Source organism: Cyprinodon tularosa, unplaced genomic scaffold (assembly GCF_016077235.1).
Source record: "Cyprinodon tularosa strain WSP-4 unplaced genomic scaffold, ASM1607723v1 ctg116, whole genome shotgun sequence".
NCBI classification, from domain to species: Eukaryota; Metazoa; Chordata; class Actinopteri; order Cyprinodontiformes; family Cyprinodontidae; genus Cyprinodon; species Cyprinodon tularosa.
The window spans coordinates 1,569,542-1,592,462 of NW_024037959.1; the positions used below are offsets into that span (position 1 = coordinate 1,569,542).

At 37.6% G+C, this 22,921-nt stretch overlaps 1 protein-coding gene across 1 annotated transcript in view; it reads left to right on the forward strand.

The window, feature by feature from the left end:
- Nucleotides 1-22,921, forward strand: part of mcu (mitochondrial calcium uniporter) — a 69,369-nt gene that overhangs the window by 26,577 nt on the left and 19,871 nt on the right. Inside the window, exon 2 of the mRNA XM_038307357.1 lies at nucleotides 13,216-13,326. Within this exon, the coding sequence (XP_038163285.1) occupies nucleotides 13,216-13,326 (111 nt within the window). The remainder of the gene's footprint in view (nucleotides 1-13,215; nucleotides 13,327-22,921) is intronic.

A 22,921-nucleotide genomic window follows, 5' to 3' on the forward strand; every position in this document is an offset into this window, starting at 1 on the left:
AATTTTAGGGATATTGATTTGTGATAGATTAAAGCTGGATGAGGTTATTAAAAAACTCACAAACTTTAAACTTTTCATTCTGTTTTTTCTGACATCTGAAAATGACGAGTACAGAATGTAAATGGAAAATAAAATATTTAACAAATTAAATTGGTGAAAATAATCATAGTGGCATTCTGATTATTAATCCTTGCAAAAATGAGAACGGACAGAGAAAACAAAGCTGTCAACAAATATGTTTATAATATTTTTATGGGGAATTTTTATGGGGAATTTTTATGGGGAAAGCTGGCGCTCATAAAATAACAACAGATGATATCCTGATGATAGTCAGAGGTGGCCCAGCTCTTTTAAAGTGCTGACCTTACTTTCGCTGATTATTAACAGGCTAGCTAATCTAAATGTTTCACTAACAAGCATAAATTAAATTCGGTTTGAGTGGCACAAATGCCAAATTGGCAAATTCCACAACACCATTCTTATAAAGTGACGACAAGGTTTGTTTCCATTTAACATTTTAAAAATAGTATAGGATATAGATTTTATAAAGGTGTAACTTGCCGCAGTCACATTTGAGCGTAATTGCAATCTCTACAGTCAATAGTTTGTCAGCTCTGAGCTGCCGTAGCGCAAAGATACTGTAGCTGCTTCCGTAAATGAGAGCATGCTACTATTTAACTGTAAATAGCTGTTTTTAAGGTAACGGAAAGATAAAGATTGAGAAGTTTGTAGATGTCAATATACTCATGTATAATATATTACATTTCTGTCAGTAAATCTCTGTAATTATTAAACACTGGAGCTTTAAGACTAATTTAATCTGCGTCCATGAATCAGTTTTTAGAGATGCTCTCCTTTCAACTTTAGGCTATTTTTTAAAAGAGCAGCAGCTTTGTTTCTAGATGTGCAAAGCTGGTGGAAAGGTTTCAATACATTTTTTGTAAATACCATTTTTGATTTTAATACATTTCTACCTAATAATGTGGTCTTTATGTGAATTGATTTATCAACTAAGATCCCATTGAAATTATTAATTGAAGTTGTTTTTTTGGAAATGGGAAATAATATGAAAAGTAAATAACCTGTTTCTTGAATCTATTCAGATTTGTATCCATGTCAGTCTCTATTTTATTCTCCCTATTTTTTTCTTAAAAATGGATTCGACTTTAATAACATTTAAGTCAGAATACAGAGTTTTCCAATTATACTGCCACCTGTGGCCAAAACACAGAACTGCAGCTCTTGTCATAACTCGCTCACCTACTTAAACATTTTGTTTCCACCTTACCCAGATTTGCCATTGGTGTTTGAGTTGAGGTGGAAGCTGGTAGCTTCTGAGTATCCAGAAAATCCATCTTCAATATAAAAATGTGATTGTTTGCTTGGTTGGGCCGATTTAACATTGACACGCTAGACCTCGCATCTGCTGAACAATGCGTGAACTTCCAAAATAAATTAAATTAAGGAAAATAGGCTACAGGCTTATAGATGCATTGATGCTGAACTACTGAGGTGTCAGTCTATTCATCAAACAAGGTTTTAGTCTTAAAAGGTCAAATAAAATGGCTATTGTAAAGAGATTTTTTTTCAGTCGACACTTCATAATGTCTCTTTAAAGAGAAGAAAATATCCCACAATAAAAGCTTTACAGGGGTAGTTATGAAGCAGTAGTGTATCCATTCATAATCTGCAACATGCAGTTTCTTTTAAGCAGGGCAATAACACCCCCTCAAGTCGAAATTAAAATTGTCTGGAATAGGAAAAATGATGAGATGAAGGTCATTGGTCAAATGATGTGTGCCAGGGTGGTGGGTTTTAGGTTAGAGATGGGTGTTTACTGGGTTATTATGCTTCAAAAATGTTTGATTAATAAAAAGCACAAAACTTTCAAAATAAAAGTATAACATGATCTGTTTGCTTTTATTCTAAACAGAAAATCGAAAAGAGTTCCTACTGCTGCTAAAATAATCCGCCATGCTGATTATAACAACAATGTTATCTGCAGCATTTTCTCTATTATCTTATTAGTCATAATAAAGAAGCTGTGCTTTTGGATTTTAAACCAAACGCATTGATCAGTGTGACGAGCAGTTTTTTTTCCAGTTTACAAAACATAAATTTGTAAAACCTTGTTACATCTTCATTCTGCAAACAAGAGCCTTCCTGGTGGTAGATCAGACTAACCCTGCATGAAATTACTTTGGTAATACCAGTAGAATGTTAGTAATTTGTGCAGTCAGAATCATTGGAAAAAGCTGTTTACCCTGTGCTGTTGGCACACCCAAGCGATTGCAGAAATGTCAACGGTGTGAAGGGAATCTAGCGTTTCTAATTTCATAGCAAGTAAACATAGACTAAAGGCATTTTAATGTATTTCAGAGTCAGGGATAGTATTTGTAGCACAGCATTTTATGTTTCTGGCTTTTAAAACAGGCGGGAAAAGGGTGGAATTTGAATAGAATTTTATTTAAAGCAGGATGGGTCATCTCTTTGCTGATTTTGCTGTTTATAAAGGAAAGTTTTACATGCATTTCTCATATTTAGGAACCTGTCCTGCAGAAAGCTGCCAAGCTGATGTTATTTAGGCTGCAATTTCACTTGAGACAAACGACAGGCCCATGAAAGCTATACTGATGTAGCAGGCTAGAGTTACAGCAGATGCTCAAATTGTAGTAAAAGCCAAGCTGCAGGGTCCTAAAGGTGTTTTTCAGGTCAGTTTACAGCAGGAGAGTGGTTGTGAGGCAATATGGAGATTTGCAAAATGTCCAGTCAGTCTATATTTTTATGTAAAACTTGCTTGGCCTGTTGAAAGCCATTTTATTAATGGTATTTAACATGAAGTGTTTATTAATGCCACTTGGCTTAATTTTCAGTTTATGTAAACGGTATATATAAATTAAATGTTTTCAAAGCGTAACATTTCCTTCTCCAGTTTTACAATTTACTGCAGCTAGCCATGCAAATTAGCGAGGGGAGTGGCTCTAACAATACAAATAATGAGTTCTTTGTAACTGATACACTGACCTAGGGAGGAGCCCACACACACAGTTTTTTGTTTTGTGTGTTTCTTTCATGCACATTTCATCCTCTATGCCACTTGTTTACGAAGTCACTACGTGATTCATGGCATTGCTTCTTTCCAAACACCCACTCCTCTCATCTCATGATTATCAGCTTGTTGTCCAGGGTTCGGAGGATGTGTGGCCTTTTTTTTAAAACCCAAAACAAAACAAGATAACATATTCCATGGAGTATTTTCAGCTTTGTGCACTGCATCAGCACCACTGGCTTAAAGCAGTCACTCAGCATGATGCTGCCACCTCAACACTTAACAAAGAGTTCTTTGGTTTAACAGCTTATCTGAACCCTAATAAACACTTTGATCCTCTCAGAGGATTTAATTAGTCTCTGAATATAGAGCTCAAATCTGGAAAATGATGTGATATAAACCCAAGCTTGTTCTAAATGTGAGTCACAAAAAAAATCTATAGTCAATTTTTACAATTCTCCATAAACAAACTGTTAAATGTCCAGTATGACATTTCCAGCCAAATATAATTTATCTTTGTATTTAGTGTAGTTTGCTATAAAGCATCCAAAACTACAAAGAAAGGGTGTAAATATTGCAAATAATGCATTCCAAGGCATGAACTGAATGCGAGGCAACCTCTGTCTTTCCCTGTCATTATAACCACTTCAGTGGGCGTTCTTCTTCACTTTTCTAATGTTTTCTCAGAAAAATCCTCCTCTGAGTACAAGAACAAACCACAGTTCTTCATTTTTATGACTTTCAGACTGTTGATTAGCTCAGCAGTGTTCAGTCTGACACTTTCAGGCCATTTCTTCTCGTATGCAGTGCATGTATTACCATAGTGGTGTTCCTGCACTGCTAAGCTGTATCTTAGTAACACCTGGACCAATAAATCAGCTTGAGGTCTGAGCACCTCCTATTAACTATATTTTTTTTATGTACAGTTTTTCTCCAGTCTCTCTTTTTTTAAATTACATTCCCCAAAATAAATCTGTATGAGTTTGCTGTATTCCACATAGAGAGGTTCCATATTTACATCACGCATGCCAGCAGATTTGGCTGAATTTCTTAGTTGGTTTCTGATAGATGTTAGTTTGTTTGGGCTCTGGTAATTTCTTTAACCAAGCCTGCAGTATAGATTATACAATGGAGACAGGAGTGTGCACACATAACTGTGTCGATGTCCTTGAGCATCTGAGGGGTGGTGTGGGGTCTGGGGATCCAGTTGGCAGGTTCAGTCAGAATATGATTGCCTGCAAAGTGGTTAGTTTGGGGCTATCACATCATCCTGATTACCTGGACAGGTTATTTTCTCTTTCTCCTTGAGCCTCATGTCCGTCTATCATCAGGAAACATCCAGGGGAACACCTCTAAATTGACCAATTCTCCTTGCTAATAGAAAACTTGACTTGCAAGGAGTCACCTGGAAACCACACCGTCCCTACTATTGGGTGGCACTGGGTCATCTCAAAGCTGTGGAAATTTCATTTACGTCTCCCCTTCTCCTTTATCTGTCTGTTCATCTTTCCTTTCAGCAACCCAGTGATTGCCTGCCCCCCTTCAGGGCTTTCTGCCTTTCTCCTGGTGATACTGGAGATGCAGTGACAGTAAATGAACCAGGCAGGGAGAAGATCTGAGAGGAAGATGAGGGTTTCCGATTAGAGATGGCCAGATCAGAAAAATGAGTAGCCTAACTTGGGAAGTAAATGTCCGCCACTTTGTTGATGAGTCATGAACAGGTTTTGTATCTCACCAGAGAATTTCGCACACAATGCAGAGATGCGACAACAGATTCTGTCATTCTTCTCATGTTGTCAACATACAGTATTAATTAGTCGTGAGGGTACCTGAGCTGTCTGCGGCAGCCGTTCTCGCTTTAGGATGCCATCTTTCCACCATCTGCTGTTGGAGTTAACTTGTCGAATTGGGAGCAAATGGCATTCCTATTAATGTCTCTGCAGTTATCTTTCAGCAGCTTACTGACCCACTGGGTGGATATGATCTGGAGTGTGAAAACACACCCTGTGTTGTTACCACTGGCAGAGCACAGTGTTGTTCTTATTCTCACAGATCTGCTTGTTAAAGCCATGCTGAGGCATGACTAGTGAGGGTCCTTCTCTTTTATGGATGTTAGCTGGAGCCTTCCTCTTTGCTGATTTAATCTGTTAGAGGTTGTAAAGTTGCAACTTCTTGTACGAATTGAGGAAGGATAATCTTCTAGTTATATAAAAATATGAAACAAACTTTCTTTTATAACAAGGAGCTTATTGTAGTTGGAGGTTGTTCAATCACATGGGGATAGTTACCGTAATAAGCTCTTTTGAACAGATTTAGTAGTTTAATTTTTAACCTCTAAGCAGCGACCTGTTAATTAATACCTACTTAGAAAAGTGTCTCTGCTAAAAGAGTGCTTACTTTACAACTTTGCTTCAATTAATCTATTTGTTTTAGCCTTCTAGTGATCGGGTCCTTAGAAACATATCTCTTCAAACTTGAAGCAGTCATTGAGAGCAGCTGATAGTCCAGCTTCGGCATTTGGGGTTTTGCTTTTCCTACCTTATAAAAATGTAAGCAAGCTAAATTTCTCATTGTGTAAAACCCAACCCAAAGTCATACATGGAAATGGCATGTCCCACACATTCATAGTGAAGACCTTTAACTTGTCCGTTGTGCTGTCGATGCCCTGCAAGGAGGGTAAGCCACCAAAAGGTCATTGCTTAAGCAGCTGGCTTTTGCGATTGCTGTAAAAAATAATGTTACCTGTTAAAGTAAAGTTTAGCAGATTTAGAATGCCTTTGAAATATCTTTCTAAGCAGAAGAACCTGTAACTACTGAAACCGTAATGTTTTACAGTGTGTTGACTTTCACTTCTATTGACAGGAGGACTTTGAACCACGATAAAGTGCAGCGTTTCTGAGTGCTCCAAAGTCCTCTTGTCAGTAAAATGTTGTTGTTTCTAAATCCAAGTTCCAGACCTGGTATTAAAAGTTGAGAAACACAGTGGCTTAAGGTTTAAAGTAAAGTTTTTACTGTCAGATGGCTTTGCTAATGTTGGTCCCTTTCTGTCTTATTAAATTCAAAGCCAGTGCTGCCTTCTAAAAATAAATATTTGACAACCTTTTTGGAGATGCTGATGAGACTTAGCACTTACTGTCATTGTCAAAAAGACCAACACCTTCTTTGATTTCCATGGTATTATTTTGATTGGCCAGAAAACGTACACAGACCTGGCAATAAGGATGAACCAAATGCCCTTTTAAAACAACCTTCCTTAATGGCTTTGCATGAAGGATGATCTCCATGTCAAGTTACGCTGGTGCAATACTTCCAAGTTTATACTATATGGAACATGAACATTCTTTACCAATGGCCAGGGTTCCTCAATCCTAGTCCTTGAGGTCTGGTGTTCTGTACCTTTACCTCTGTCTCTGCTTCAACGAACTAGAGTCAAAAAATGTTGTTATTAGCAGAACTCTGGAGAATTTGAGTTCATGCTGAAGAGGTAATTCAGCAATTTGATTCGGAAGTGAAAGAAGAGACATGTCTAAAAGGTGCAGGACATCGGAGCTCACCATGGGCTGATCATTTTGTATACAAATGTATAGCTCTTGTTTTAAATTAATATTCTAACTTTCTGAACAACATAACATCGAAGTTATCATAGGCTGTGGGAATTCATCTAAGGGAACAGAAAGGATTGCTTTAAATGTGCCTGTTTTACACTGTTCTAATGTGGTGTAATCCACCTGTAGGTGAGAACACATTAGCCTGACACATGAATGCTTTTGACACTGCTGTGAGGCATTTTCCAGGTATGAAAGGGGCTTAGGATTCCCAGCAGTCCCATATTTTGGGAATGTGCTCAGTAGGCAGAATACTATAGTGTAGCTATGGCCCAGATCTCATTAAAGCACTCCAGCAGTACAAGTTACATCATGTCAGCTTTCAAACATGTAGACTGACAGAAGGTAACGGGAGTTACAGTCTGTGTAACTGACTGCAAGCTGGACACCAGGGAGGGCCTGGATTGAACATGTCTGGTATTAGTGGAGAGTGGCTGTTGGGCCCATATCACATGTTTCTATGAGTCAGTCAGGAAATCGATAAACTCCTGCGAGTAGACACTTAATTTCTGTATGTGACATGAAGTACAGAGCATATTCCTGCCTGAGTCCCGAATGTGTCACATGATGGGGTTATTTTTCAACTCTGAAATCTGAGCTGCAGGATCTGCCAAACGAGGTTAGCAAAAACATCAAGTTTCAATGCAACATCTCAACCTCTACCAGAATGTCATTTAAAGTCAAATTGAATCCTTTGAAAGTACATTTATAAAAAAATTACTTTTATCGAGTTAAAATTCACATGCTTTTACTGTACAATCGTATTAAACAGGATTTTTTCCCCCTTTTATCTCCTCTTTTTTCATCTTTTGCTCCTTTTTTTGTTTTTCCTCTTCTGTTCTACTTACATTGCAGTGTCCATATAATCTGTAAAACTCCCTGCATAATTATAATAAAGCAATTTATATGCATGAAAGAAGACAACTATTCTTATTGCCACATTGCTGGACAGGAAAAAAACATGATTTTTTATCAATTAAAATTATTTATTAAGGTAATTAAATTTATTTTATTTTATTTTTTAACTTTCCTTAGTTAAAAAAACAAACCCTTTGCTTATATTTAATACCAGTAAGTATAATTATATTATATTAATATATTAGGTTTTTGGATGAAGTGTATCCCCAGGTTCTTCAAACTGTTCTAATCTCATAAAGTATGTCTTGTTTACTCTGAAACCTTTCTGGATGCCACATGATTGATGCCATTTTACCTCAAATATTGCTGCAACATGAGTAGAAAACATGACTTCAGGCATGCATTTATTTTTTTGCTTATTGTAATTTTATTCAAAAGATGTAGATGTGAGCAGTGGGTATATAGCAAAGTGGGACCCCTTTTTAACAGGACGACAAAGTGATGTGGTTGAGTGTTTGCATCATGTGTTTCTGTTGGTTAGGTCATGGTGGTAAAAAGCAGCTGTTGTCTGCTGAGAACTTAACAGAAATAGCCCCTCCTCATCACCCCCCCATACCTCAAATAGACTTTTGCATATGGTGCAAGGTTATGTTCTAGTCCAGTTTTAAATCTCCTTGTCAAGAGTTTCATGGATAGAATCTACTTGTTTATCCTGAGTTACTTTACTGTTTTGTGCAAGTCATCCCCCTGAAATCAGATCTTGTCATTTTAAAACATGTTTTGGTGTTGAGCTTAAGCAAAAAAACAGCTTCAAAATCAGAAGTGTGGGAGTGTCTTGTTTTGTTGTTTTTTTGTGTTCTTGTTCAAACTGGAAAAGCTCTTCACAAATCATGATGTATTGATGTCAGTGGTAGAAGGGGTCTAACATTAGCCTGTCTTGTTATCACGACTCCTGTCTCTGTTCCACCAAAAGGGCTGAAAACAGAGACTCACCTGCAGACAGTTGATAAGTGGTTTAACTTCCTACCTATTTCTAAAGAGAATGGAAAACAATCTTAAGCAAACTATGGCAAACTGCTAGTGTTTCTAATGCTACAGCCACATCAAAGTGCCATAATATTCCTGTGTGTACACTTACGAGGAAAAAAGGGTTATGAAAAAGCATCTGAATAAGCTGTAATTATTTTCTAGTCCTAAAAATGATTAACCACAATTTCAAGGTCTGAAGTCTGAAGGACTGCATTAGTAAAATGTCATGTCATGACTCCTTTAATGTCTTTTTACTGGTATTTATATAATTAAATGGATACAATGAAATGTAAATCAGACAAACACTTTTACTTTATTCACAAACGTGTTTCCAACCCCTTTTTACTCTATTTCCCTTAGATAGTTATCACAAAAACCACTTGTCTTTAGATGACACCTAAATATAAAATTCATCACACGTGTGTTTTAATTTTAATATAAATCTATCTGTTCCGTGAAGTCCTTAGTGTTTTGTTAAGAGAACATTTTTGAACAGGCAGCATCATGAAGATCTATAGGGGTGTCAATCATTGCTACTATAAGGGACCTGAAAAGGATGGTAGAAACTTTTAGCATGACAGATATTAGTAATAACAATAAAAATCTGGTATTTCTTGAAGGAAAAGAAGCTTTTTGACCTATATATAGTGTGTAAGTTTACAGTAGTTTGAAAACCTTTGCAAGGCACTGTATGATTGCATGTAGGTGTTTCAAATTTGATATACTCCATTCAAAAATCAACTCTGCTTTGTTTATGTTTGGGGAAAATCAGTAGACCTATTTTTATTGCAACACTGTCACTTATGCTCTGACTGTGTTGCATAAGGATTTTGAAAGCAAAAAAACCCCCCGACCAAACCGATCTGAAAACCAGACATTACAAATATGGTATTTCCTCAAAATTAAGGAGACCCACTTGTTAGTTCACAGACATCCAGGAGTCCAGAAGCCACACCTATGAGTTGATGCTGTGTGCCTGGCTTGAGATAGATAAGAAATACTTAGTAATAATCCTCCAACAACCTGCTATCTCAGTACTAAGGTCTATTGCATCTCTTAATGTGCAGGACAGAGTCCCTGAAAGTGTTCCACTGTCATTGCTCTTTGCCATAGAAGACTACAAGTGTGGGCAGTTGTTGAAATATGTCTCCTTGGAAACATTATGATTTGCTCCGGTGTGTGCTCAGAGAAGTCAAACACAATTATGAACAAAGGAGTGTTGGTTTGCAGCAGCCCAGACTGAAATTAGTTCTGCTTTTTAGCAATTGTAGAAACATGGAGGTAAAAAGCAAAGGTGCATATCTCAGCCAGTTATGCTGATCTTAACGCCTGTCTGGGCCGGGACCAGGCTCTGCATGGCGGCATGCTGAAAAGTAGGAAATAGAAGACAATATTCCAACAGACGTTTAAGAGTCTATAGTAATTTAGTGACTTGTTCTACTTTCTTTATTTATTTTCTGCTCTTTTACTTGAAACTTTAGTTTTTTTAGTAACTGCAAGTAAATGTTCTTTTTATAGCTTCGTCAGGTTTTTGTCAGAATTACACCATATTTAATTCCACCTGTCATTCAATTGGCTCTGATTACCTTACCTACCCCTGCTTTGGAAAGTGAATAATAATAATAATACACCCCCTCAGCAAGATTCTGCCACGACCATGTTTCACTGTAGTGAAATTTAGTAATTTTGGTCTCATCTTAGCAAAGCATATTCTTCCCCATAAAGAATTTGCTTGTTGCAGCAAGCATGACTTCTAAGGTTCTGTTTTAACAAAAGCGTTCTTTCCACTTTTCTATAAAGGCCAGATTTATACAGTGCATAACAAATGCCTGTTTCTGTTGGCTGACCTGTGGACATCTACACTACTCTGTTTTCTGTTTATAAGGTATATATTTAAAGCTGCTTTGTGAAGGTTAAAATGCATTAAGGATTATATCAATAAGTGTAAAAAATGATACTACAATGCCCTCTATTTTGTGTAGATCTTATCTCTGACAAAAGGATACACAGTCCCTGCTCTGTCATGCCATATAACCCTGCTAAATGTTACATTATGAAGGTAATGGCATAGAAGAGTTGTAAAATTGACAGTAGCATTGATTAGACCTCTGATGGTTGACAAACTGCTTATTGTTATGAAATAACTGTTGAATAAAATACATCAAATTTAAATGAAATATTAAAGAAGCGGATATTCACAAATAAATTACTGAAATTATTAATAAAACATGCAGATTGCGTCTGCAATTCATTTGGTTAAAATATATTATTAGAATGGACTAGAAAATTAGAAATGCATTTATTTTTTTCTGTGAATATGTGTTCTTTTATTTTAAATATTTTTTATTGAGCAATGATTTTAATTGAAAAATAGGTATGATGTTAAAGCATCAATGATCTGACCACATGGACCTAAAACAGATCTTCTCAAAATGGTCTAAAACAAGCTGAAAATAAGGTTCAGTGGTTGATTTTAAGTACGCTGCTCTCTGTGTTTAAATTCCACTTCATCATCATCTGATGCCTTGTCAGTGCTAGCAGCCCAAGAGCATCCGACCGCATATTTCCAAGGTGAAAGTATTTTAGGCATTTCTACAGGGCTGTGAATCTTGAGGACAAAATGCATCCAAGATACAAGCTATGAACAGGCCCCTTTGGAAGCCCGATCTTAAGTGGGAACAGCTTGCAGGTTTTTTCCCTTTCTCTTTTGCAAAATTTCTTTGCTTCAGGTCTTTATTCTTTACTTGTTCTCAAACAATAATTCCCTGAGAGTATAGCTTGGGGGTGAAGAGGGTCGATCATCCCTTTCATCTGCAGGTGTGAGCTGCAGTAGTAGGCTGCCTCACTGCCTTAAAACATATGCAGCAAATTTCACTTGACATTCAGTCTGCCGCTGAACCAATACAAAAGAGAGATTGCAAGGCGCTGTGACAGAAATAGATAATAAAACACAGCTATTACTTTGAAGTCTGTTATTTTAAACTTGTTTTTAGCTCCCAGAGATCCACTAAAGACATTACCTCTTCTTGAGTTCATGGTGAAAAACTGGCTTGGTTATTTCAAACTTGTTTAGCAACTTAAAACTGGTTTGGGAATTTATTTCTACAAACAAAAATATAAAAAAAAATATAGATGTGGTGTTTTTGTGCATTTTAAACCCCATTCCTTCTACCACTAAATAGCAACATCCTCGACACACCGTCCCCACTTTGAAGCACGGTGGCGCCAGGATCATGCAGTGGGGATTATTTTATTTAGGGAACATCATATTAAGATCAATATAGTGCAAACCTTAAAAAGAAACATTTTGGAGGCTCCCTTTATGTAAAAGCAGCAGAAGGAAAGCCATTGTTGGAAGAGAGCCACGTCCCATTGAAGTTTGTCCAACATGTGGAAGGTGCTCTGGTCAGATGAGATCACAACAAAACTTTGTGGCCTGCATTTATGTGTGGTGTAAGGCTACAAAAAACTAAAAACTTTGACACTAACCTGCTGTTTACTAATGCAAACCATATGGAGATAAAGGCAGGTCAATCCTGGAAGAAAATCTGGCTGTAAAAGAATTGAAACAACTATGTGACAACAACCCTGACTCTAGCACCAAAGCTATGATGGAATGGGCTAGATAAATAGTTCTCTAACCCTTTCCTCAAGTACCACAGCCCTGCATGTTTTACATGTCTCCCTGTTGCCACACATCTGATTTAAATCAATTTCCTAATTCTTCAAGAGCCTTGACGTAATGGAAAAGTCTGTTAATCATTCTGAGTCTAAAACACGCAGACCAGTGATGCTAGAGGAACAGGATTGACAACCACTAGTCTAGATCTAGACTAGATCAAATCACATTCATGGATTTTCTTCCAATTAAAAATGATACTCTTTTCTGTTAGTCAATTACAAGATTTTAAAAACCTAGAAAGAGTCACTGCATTTTTTCTGCTTGAGGGTTTTATGATAAGGAAATAAAAAATTGCAATAAGCGAATGAAGAATTTTCCTCTTTAGGATGTTTATTTGTGGTAAATGATGTGATAAAGGTATGTTGCTTTCTACCCAACGAGCAAAAATAAAATGTATCTATAGAATTGTAAAGATTGGTTGTTCTATTATTCTGTATTTGATTCTAAAGCGAATCATTTCATAACAATTTGTTGGTTATTGTAGACTGAAAGTCTGAGGGCTACCACCAGGCCGCTAAATGATGAAGTGTATCATTTTGTCGTTATAGCTTCACAATTTTCTTTTTTTAAGTTTTACTTTGTTACTTTACTGAGCCTAAACGGCTGCCATTTTCTCTTTTTATCAACAATGTAATAAACTAATTCTGTCCAAATATGTCCTCTTCAGACCCAATCCTGCCAGAGGCTATTGAGAATAATATTTAAGATATTGATAGCAAAATGATCTGGATGTTCCCCTTAGGGAAAAAATTAAAACAACTCTAAAGAATAACATTTTTTTTGTGGGCTATTGTTAACGAGATATTGAAGCTCTGTAGCAGAAGGTTGCAAACTTTTTGTCTCATTAAAACTTGAGATTACAATGTGACAAATATATAGAAGTTTGAATTTGAAAATGTTGCAAGGATGTGTTTTAATGTATGGATTTTCTTCTTCTATGAGATGAGGATGTCTCCATAACCTGGTATGTCTCTGTGTCTTTCATCCTGCAGGAGGTGCTGCCTGCTATTTTCACCCGTCACACTGTCAGGAGAGCTCATGGCCTTCGGTCAGCAGCCCACCCCACGCTCTTCACCCAGACTCCCACTGCCCTGTCTCCACGGGTTAGTGATTCTGTACACGTATGGTCGTCTATATCTGTGGTTTGCTGAGAGAAATTAAATATGCAAACGGATTACTCATCGTTTAGATTATTGATTTCTCTGCCAATTAACAAACCTGAATGAAAATCAGTGTCTTATTGACCTGTTGACGGTTGACAGTGATAAGCTGCAGCATTGCCAGGTTTTTTTTATTTTGTCAGAGTTTCATCATTATTGCAGTTCCTTTTATAAAGGTAATTAAGGAAGTTTGCCAAAATGTTTGCCTTATGGTTTGGGAAGCATTTCAGTCAGCTAAACATTTTAATGAGGGCTGAAACAATTAATCAGATTAATCGTTAGCAGTTATTATAGAAAAAAATGTAAAAAAAATATATAATTCTTTTTCTGCCAATATGCTCTACTCAGAAATCCTCAAGTGGAGGGGTTTTAGATTCAGCTGGTTTGATTTAGTAAAAATCTTTTTTAAGGAAGCTATGGCTAGCCATTTATTAATAGATTAATAAAAAAAATTATCAAAAGATTTATTGCAAAATAATCGTTAGTTGCAGCCCTAATTGTGATTTTGCCATTAAGAAACGGAGAGATCTCTTTGGTAGCTTTGATCATTTAGACCAGATAAAGGTCTAAAAATCACCTCTTGGTATTTTTAATCCACTGTTGCTGTTCATGTGTTTACTATTTTTTTTAAACTGATGCTTCAACAGTGTCTATTGGTGAAGCTAATAAAGTTTGATGTTTGTTCGAGACTTTGTTTTATAGACTTCTGTCCATGAAAGTCAGATAATATCCAAATATATTCAAATGATCCTCATCAGTGGTGTGTCCTCTTTGTCTGGTTTCCCATGGGTGTGTAGGGATGGGCTTCCTGTTTATCATCTAAAAAGGCCACAGATAGTTGACACATCGACGACAGGGATGTTAGATGCAAACTGTCTTACACTTAGGTTAAATTTTAGAAAACTGAATTCATCAATTTGAAGCTAAAGGTAGAATGAAATGTTGTTCCTGCATATATATATGTGTATATATATTTATGCACAAGACCCATCAGAACTAGTAGGGGATGAAAATTTTATGATGAATAGGATATTTGTTCCTTGAGTGCTTGCAGGTCTCAGGCTGTAGATATCAGTGCGATAACTCCTCTCTCAGCCAATGCAGGGCGTGCATAACCTTTGTTTGAGCTGCTGCATGTGTATTCATGTGTCACTGAGGGATTTGAAAATTGGATAAACCAGCGTTCGGGTCTGGACAGAGCAGGAGCAGATGCTCTGTAAGAGATCAGCAGCACTTTTCTGGGGATTGTTTACATTTTCTGAAGACTCTGAAAGGAGAAAGCAGCCAGAAAAGCATACATTACATACTTTGTCCAATAGTAAAAAAGTGTCTGCTGCAGACTCATGTTCCTGTTTACAATGGGATGAAATTACTGTACACAGCTGATGAGGAGCTTATCGGTGGGGTCCCGAACGTCTCTCCTGGTGCTGTGTTTCTTCCTAACGTGAGCTGTTTATGCAGAGGGCAAGGAAGGAAGGAAGGGAGGAAGGAGAGACGCGAGGCTCAGCAGGGAGAGGGTGCCTTGCCAGGTCCTCTTCCCTCAGTTGGGTAGCTGGTAACTGAGGATGATAGTGTCGTAACAGGATTACCTGGAAGAAGCAGATATGCTATACACAGGCTTTGTATGAATAATAAAGAAGCCTTAAACCCCTCTCACAATACGCGTTCTGCAATGTTGAGGTTGTTTTTTTTATATTTCAGGCTCCTCTTCATTTCTTATTCCTGCACTGCTGCAGTACAGTTTCATCCTCTCCTCCTTTGCACTCCCTCCTTCTCTCGCTCCCCCTTTCAGCAATCCTCAGTTTATCCGCAGCTTCACTCGTGCTCCTATGGGTCACGGCTGCGCTCCTCTTACCCGCACAGGGCCAAACTCTGCCGGGGCACATCTCTTGCATAAACTTCTCGTTGCGCCTGCAGCCCAGAATGCAGTGACAGTTGTCAAATGTCACATTTCAAAGCGACATGGAGACAAGACAGAAATCTCAATGAGGAAGATATGGAGATGTTTGTTTTTCTCTGGAGCTGAGCCATGGGGTACCTGGGAAAACAGAGAGGATTTGTCCATCATGTCAGGATTTATTGCTCTTTCTTACAACTTGGATCAAAGTTTCCATAAACTACTTATAGGTTTAACTATTATGTAAGATTTGAAGTACAAGATTTAAACAGATGACCAATAACTGCTGCTAATTTTCCTTAGAATTAAGAAATTAAAATAAACTCTTGCAGAGAAGCTTCACCCTTCTGCAGCCATCTAAAGGCTTGTGGCATTATTCAGTCTGAATATTTGATCACCCTTCTTATCAGATATGATAAAGCTCGTTCTAAATGGTTGGTTTCCTGACCGATCCATACTATTTCAATAGGGTGACCTTGATGCCTTTCCAGAGGCTTAATCAAGCCTACTTTATGTATCTCAAATACCATTTTGATGTGTGTTGGGGATCCAACCAGAACAACCAGTCCTATCCAAGTTTAAACCATGCAGCTGCTGATTTAAGGAGAGGTTAGTGAACTTGACAGGATTCCCCCTCTTCCTCTATTAATCGATCTACTTGGACACTGCGCCTTTTGCTTTGATCAGTAAAGCAGTACCTCAGCATGATGTTGCCACCACCAAATTTAAGCTGCGATATTCAGGTAAGCTTAAATGTGTTCTTGCCACATTCTAAGTATATGTTTTCATGGAGTCCCTTAGCTTTGGACAGTGAGGACATCAGATATTGGCTTTAAATTCATAGCGAAAAAGAGACACACAAACTATTTAATAACTAAACACCCAGCTGCTTAAGTTTACTTCTTTTGCAGCCTATTAATCCCTGAAGTGCTGTTGCAGGAAGAACTGCGGTTTAAAGTTTGACTTCTCTGATGGCTTCATAAAGAAAAACACTTGACATTGACCTGTCATCCCACATGCAACAGTCTCCCCATCTATGTCAAACATTTGTTTCAGTCCAAAGCACAAAGATGTGTATTTATAGAGCATCTCCCTCTCTTTGTGTTTCGATCGCTTACTCTCCTTTTATGGCATGCAGTCTCTTTAAGCTGCGACATCTATTTGGATCATAAACAGCCCAAATATGTAATTCATCACCCAAACAGCGAGACTTGGTTATTGAATTCCCTTTTGCCTTATTTGTTAGGGTTTTAAAGTCAGGAAGATTGAGTTGTTAATCTGTTTTTACGAGGGAGGAGAGCCCCGTAAAAGAAATTTTGAAGACTTGACCTTCAATAACTGAAGATCAACAGATTCGTGTTTTTTTTAATAACATTTCTCATTACATTTTTGTATTGTGCTATTTGGTAATGATGCTTTAGGAGTTGTTTTTTAAGCGTTTTTTTTAAATCAAAGACATGAAGTTCTCTCATCTGTCTGCTTTAATGATTTTTAAACTTTTGGTGCCAGACTTGCTGGGCTTTAATTAACTCTGTGCCTAATTAGGACGTTAAGCTCCTTCGTCTGTAATTTCCTGTTTTTAGTGAGAGTTCATTGTCATTGCTACTGTTATCAGATTTTGAAGTGCCAGCTGTCAGCAGTGAGGACAAGAGCTGAAAAGCCTGAGTTTGAAGTTTTGAAGGTTTCATGTCAGTGTGGGGATGCTAACTCAGATTATCAGACAGACGGCCCGTTGACTGAAGGTAAATAAAGACGGCATGGGAGCTGATCTTGCTTAGTAATGTAGAGAAGCAGGTAGGAGGATGATGTTCATGATGTGAGGAAGAACATCTTTGCATTAGGTTCCCCTAGAGAACATCTTATGATGGCCCCAAAACTTTCAGCACAGAAACTTCAAAGCGATTTCCAGGCCGAATGTGTGATGGAGAGAAAGTTTCCTGAATGATTCAAGTCTATGAAACTTTTTGAACAAAATACAATAGTCTGCCATTTTCTGTCAGAGCTCCATGTACTGGGAGAGGGCTATTGATCGTCTCACCCCAAACTTTTATTGATTGCCCACACAAGAAATCAACACTAACTTGGCTGAACAAAATAAGATAAATATATTTTAAACAAAATGCTTGTTGGGTTCAGCTAACGTCAATCTCTGGTGTCTCGAAAATATGAGAGGAATTAAATACCATGGAGGGGATTTTAGGAATTTAGAAGAGAGCAATGATTAAAGCAGGAGAGCTACCCTGAGGAGTCCTTTATATAGAAGCTGAACACGGGCCTGCTGATTAAATCTGTGAGCATCATCCTAATGGAGTCACATTCAGTTTTAATGAAAAATGAGATGCAGTTAATTGTTTTGAAGCATAATGAGTTGATGCGATTTGGTAGTAACGATAGGAACAGACGCTGAAAATAAACCTGTAAACATGTCAGCAGTCGTACAGAAACACAGCAGGAGATTACATGATTCATACTCACTGAGGAAAAATCTGGAGTTTCCTTTTCAGATGTATTTCAGTCCAAAAAAATATAATATTAAAATGTTTATTGCCCAGATTTAGGTTTTTCTTCCCCTCCTTCTGTCTAACCTCCCTTTCCATTGACCTATCTTTCACTGTTTCTTTCTCTTGTTCCTTCGTTGTATCTTCCTCTGTATTTTGCTCCACTTTAATTTCTTTAAAAAAAAAGATGAAGTTAGGAAATAACACTTTTTCCGTTATTATACCCCTGAGGGGTATTTTCTATTTTAAATTGAGAGGAGCAGAGGTGCCAGCGTTCCATAGATTAAAAGCTATCCACTGTAATACAGCATTTAACCCCATTTTCAAAAATGAATACAAAATGCTTTCAGATTTCACATTAGAAGCTGGTTTTAGCATCTTCTATTATCATGGTAAACATGACCAAAGACCTTTATTCCTAATATTCTAACATATCATTCTTTTTCCAAGTCAGTAAGAAATAGGATGCGCAATAAGAACCAAAACAACACCTTTACTCTGTTCAGCCTTCCTGTTATTGGCTTAAAGTTTTGCTGTCTCTCGCGTCCTTGCAGCCTAAACAAGATGAAAAGCAGTATCGTCAAAGTCATAGAAAAAAGATTTGTTTCTGAAATGTTTTCTTCCTCTGAATTTATTTTAAAACACCTCGCCCATTCTGAAAATGGTCAAAATTAATCTTTTTCCCCCCAGGTTCAGTATCCAGAACAAGGTGCGGAAGTTGTCCTCAAGGCCTTAATAACACAACAGTCTAATAAAAATGGTGTTGTTTTGCATTTCGTGGAATTTTACATATAATCTCTGTGCAAATGACAGAAGCAGACACATTAATTATTTTCATGCTATCACTAGCAAGCAATATGTTGTTGCGATATGTTGCTACAGCTTCCCTATACAATGACTATCTAGAGCTGGATGTTTATTAGACATTACTCTTTCATATTTATCTGTTTTCAGAGAAAATTAAGGCCATTGTTGTGTAGACGTACTCTCTAAATGCCTGCCCTGAAAATTATATTGGAATTTTTGGCCCAGCTGATCCATCAAATCAAAAATCATATTATTCTCATCAAGAAAGGATTTCTCTGTGTATCTCATTCAGAAATGTCCCAATTATGAAGCTATTGTAACTCAAAGTTCTGTGCAGCACTTTTAGAAAGTGTAATGCAGTGACTTTGTAGGACTTCCTTCATCCTAGTTAACACCAGTCATCAAACAGGGGTCATGCTGTGTCGGGCAGGGATGACCCCAGGAGACACTCTTCAGTAATCACCTAAATCTCTATTTGCTGTGATAAAAGCCCTCAGATTAACTCTCAATACACATTACCATCATGTAGTGCAGCTTTGTGTTTACTGCATGCCCCAAATTATCTCTGAGAAGCGAACGAGCGGCAAGACTTCGTCCCTAGTGGGAAATGCGATAGGAAGCGTTGGCCGCCCTTGTCCAAGCTCACTTGCCAACATCCAAGCTTGACCAAATCCCTCAGTGTAAGATGGAGGACAATGGGGAGGAAAAAACAATAGCAGCATGGGGTCAAGCAGCAGACGGGGCCCTTGAGGATGATGGAGAAAGAAATCACATTGAAATAGGGAAGTATTGAGAAGGAAGGTCAGGACGGTAGGCAGCATACTGATGATGAGGATTATGATGGAGACTGAGGACAGAAAGACAGAGGCTGCTTAGCTAAGTTCAAAATGTTAAAGAGTGTCTGTCATCCACTTTTGATTTTAGGTATAGGTTGGTGTGAGATTCAAATGTTAACAGATAAAATACCCTTTTTTTTAATAGTTTTTATTAACAGAAAAAAAAAAAAATAATAAAAACTTTCCTAGTAAACGAAGATCCTTCTACTAAGATGAGAAATTTAAGTGATTATTGTGATCAGGTTGTTTTCTATAAGATTTGATTATTCATAAATAGGATTATTTTGGTACATAGAGTTAAAGAGAATTTATTGTAACTTAAATAGGTTTTCCTTTTGTGTATACAGTAGGTATGCACTGTACTGTAGCATACATTATTCATTTCCATATACTAAAAATGAATCATGTCTTAAGTCAAAAGGAGAAATCAACAAACTAATTAAAATCATTTAATAGCTTTTCCTTATATATTTTGTTTATTTATTTTTTATTATTAAAAGCATTGCATGTTAAAAGCAGACATATGAATATAAATATGATGTTAGCCATAGGCTAAGTTCTATCACTGGTCCTGTGGCAGGACTTACAAAGGATATAATTTGATATTATTTTTTGATAACGCAGCTTTAGTTGAATCATAGGCAGTTTTAACAAGTGTGTTTTAAAAGAGCAGTAGGGAATATAGAGCAGTGCATAGAATAGCTTTTCCTTTTTCATCGTTATTGTTGTAACATAGGCTCTAATGGCACAATATACACAATAATTAGTAAAAACATCCACATATGGGAAACTTGAAGGCCCTCATCTTGGACATAACGTCACATCTGCTTTCATGGGTTGGGAATACAGTATCGACAGTGGCCTGTAGTCAGCCTGCAGGAGGTTGATGTCATTCATATAACATGAACAGGACTATCCAGATTACCCTGACCTATTTCAGTATTCCTGCCAGACTCTTAGCAGCATCAATCAGTTCTTTTTAGAAATATCCATTTTAGATAATGTAACTTAAGCATCATATTTACTCCAATTACTATCAAACTACCATGATGTTTGTTAAATGGTGCTGCCGGGTTTTTTTTTTTTTTTTGGCCTTCACCTAATTCTTTCATATGAAAAGTAATTCTAAGGATCTTTTTCACATTATAAAGAAAAAAAGATCTAAGTTTATTGATGATAATTTGATTATCTGTAACTGTTATGGGTGTCTCCCAAGAAGCCTGAATGTAAGAGAGGGATTTACAATGTGGTTCAGCATAGGATTAGCTTCACAGTGCTCTGTATGAAGGATCTCCATGTATATATGCATGCAGGTGGCCCCTGCCCCTTACGTAATTTATTCTACAAAACACTATAGAAATGCTTTATCACCTTGGATCAGACGTCTCTAGGTGAACTAGGTGTGCCTAATATTTATATGACCATTTTGGTGAGATAACTGTTAGCCCTCTGCCTCTGATTTTAATAGAGCATTAAAACGGATACATTTCAGGATGTCTCCTCATTGTATCTGGGCATCCTAGTTCTTAGAAGCATGTAAAAGTGTAGCAGTCCTTTCTTTCATAGCCAGATGGCTGATGGTGAGCCCCCAAGTCACAGGGCAGGGGAAGAGCTCTTTACTGTAGTCATGCTGACACTTTTTCAGCTCTTTTATCACAATGCCACTGAAATGGGATAGTGGAACAATTCTCTTGTTTGGAGCCGTAAAGTTTTAAAACCTTGGTTTACCTGTCTAGCGGTAACTGGCCCATCCTTGGGCGACCCTGTTTGATCCTTTACAATGCTGTCGGTTTTGTGAGCTCTGTGTTTCTCCACGACTCCCAGAGCTGTCAAAGCCGTGGCCATCCTGTTGGGTCCTGAGTACTGGTCCGCCCCCACAGCTGTCTTTCATCTGACGGCAGGACAGCGTGCTAATTTGTCCCGCTGCCCTGCAGGTGGGGAGAATAACTGCTGCTTCTGAATTATTTCTTCAAACTGTCCAAACTGTGTATGAAGGCCTGCTGCTCACCAAGCGGCCCCATGGCACAGGGCCTGTGAATATGTTATGTTTGTAGTCAAAAGCCTGGAGTGTTTGCTGTTGAGAAAAAATCCAGAGGCCTTAAAATGCAGCTCACTGTGACATTTATCAGTGTTTTTCTCCAGCATCTTGAGTAATTATAGAGAGATTTGGAGAGAAAACACCCTATCCATTAACGGATACTCATAATATAGATGTTAGCATGAGGGGAACTGTGATTTACATCTGTTTGGGTCTGATGTTGTGGGTTTGATTCCCCTCCACTACTTGTACATGTCTGTTCAACTTCAAGCATGATACATTCAGTAATACCGCTATTCTAACACCTGTCCAGGCTGTACATGGCCCATAGGAATGTTGAACATGCCATATAGACTCCCTGAATCAGCCGAGCGAGTGAGACCTTGAGTTCAGTCCCAGACTTTGGGGTACACTAATGAAGCCAGATAGCAAATGCCACAGACATGTCCAGGCACTGGAAAGAATAACTGAACTTCTGTTAGATTTTAGCTAAAGTTTTATTAATTAATTAACTTTTAAAAGTCTTGTTGAAGAAATGAGGGCCAGAGGAAAGGTGAAATGGGGACCTTTAAAGTAATTACCGAGAGGTCACAGTGGTCTGTCAGATATTGTAGAAAGCCCTGAATGACACCTCCTTACAGACCGGAAAACCTACATGTTGTTGTTAAACTCTGTAACACTGGACTGATCCTCCTACTAACTCTTTGTTTAGGCAAGGCAAGGCAAGGCAAATTTATTTGTATAGCACAATTCAGTACAAAGACAATGCAAAGTGCTTTACATGGTTAAAATATAGGAAAATAACACAGAATCAAAGCAAGTAGGAAAAAAAATAGAAAATAGAACATTAAAAACAGTTGACCTAAAGAACATAAAAAAGTTGAACTAATGTTGTTTCAGTTGAACTGTTTAACTAGAACAGTCGAAGGCAATCCTAAACAAATGTGTTTTTAGTCTTGTTTTAAAGGAACTCAGGCTTTCCGCACTTTTACAGTTTTCTGGCAGTTTGTTCCAGATAAGTGGAGCATAGGAACTAAATGCTGCTTCTCCATGTTTAGTTCTGGTTCTAGGTATGCAGAGCAGGCTGGAACTAGAAGACCTGAGTGGTCTGGAGGGTTGATAAACTGATAGCAAGTCTGTGATGTATTTAGGTGCTAAGCCATTCAGAGATTTATAGACAAACAGAAATATTCTCTATTCTCTGAGATACTTGCAGCCATTGTAAGGACTTTAGAACTGGGGTGATGTGCTCTACTTTCTTAATCTTAGTGAGGACACGGGCAGCAGCGTTCTGGATCAGCTGCAGCTGTCTGATGCACTTGTGAAAACACTGTTGCAGTAATCAATTCGACTAAAAATAAACACATGGATTAGTTTTTCCAGATCATGCTGAGACATTAGTCCTTTAATCCTGGAAATGTTCTTCAGGTGATAGTAAGCCGACCTTGTAATTGTCTTTAAA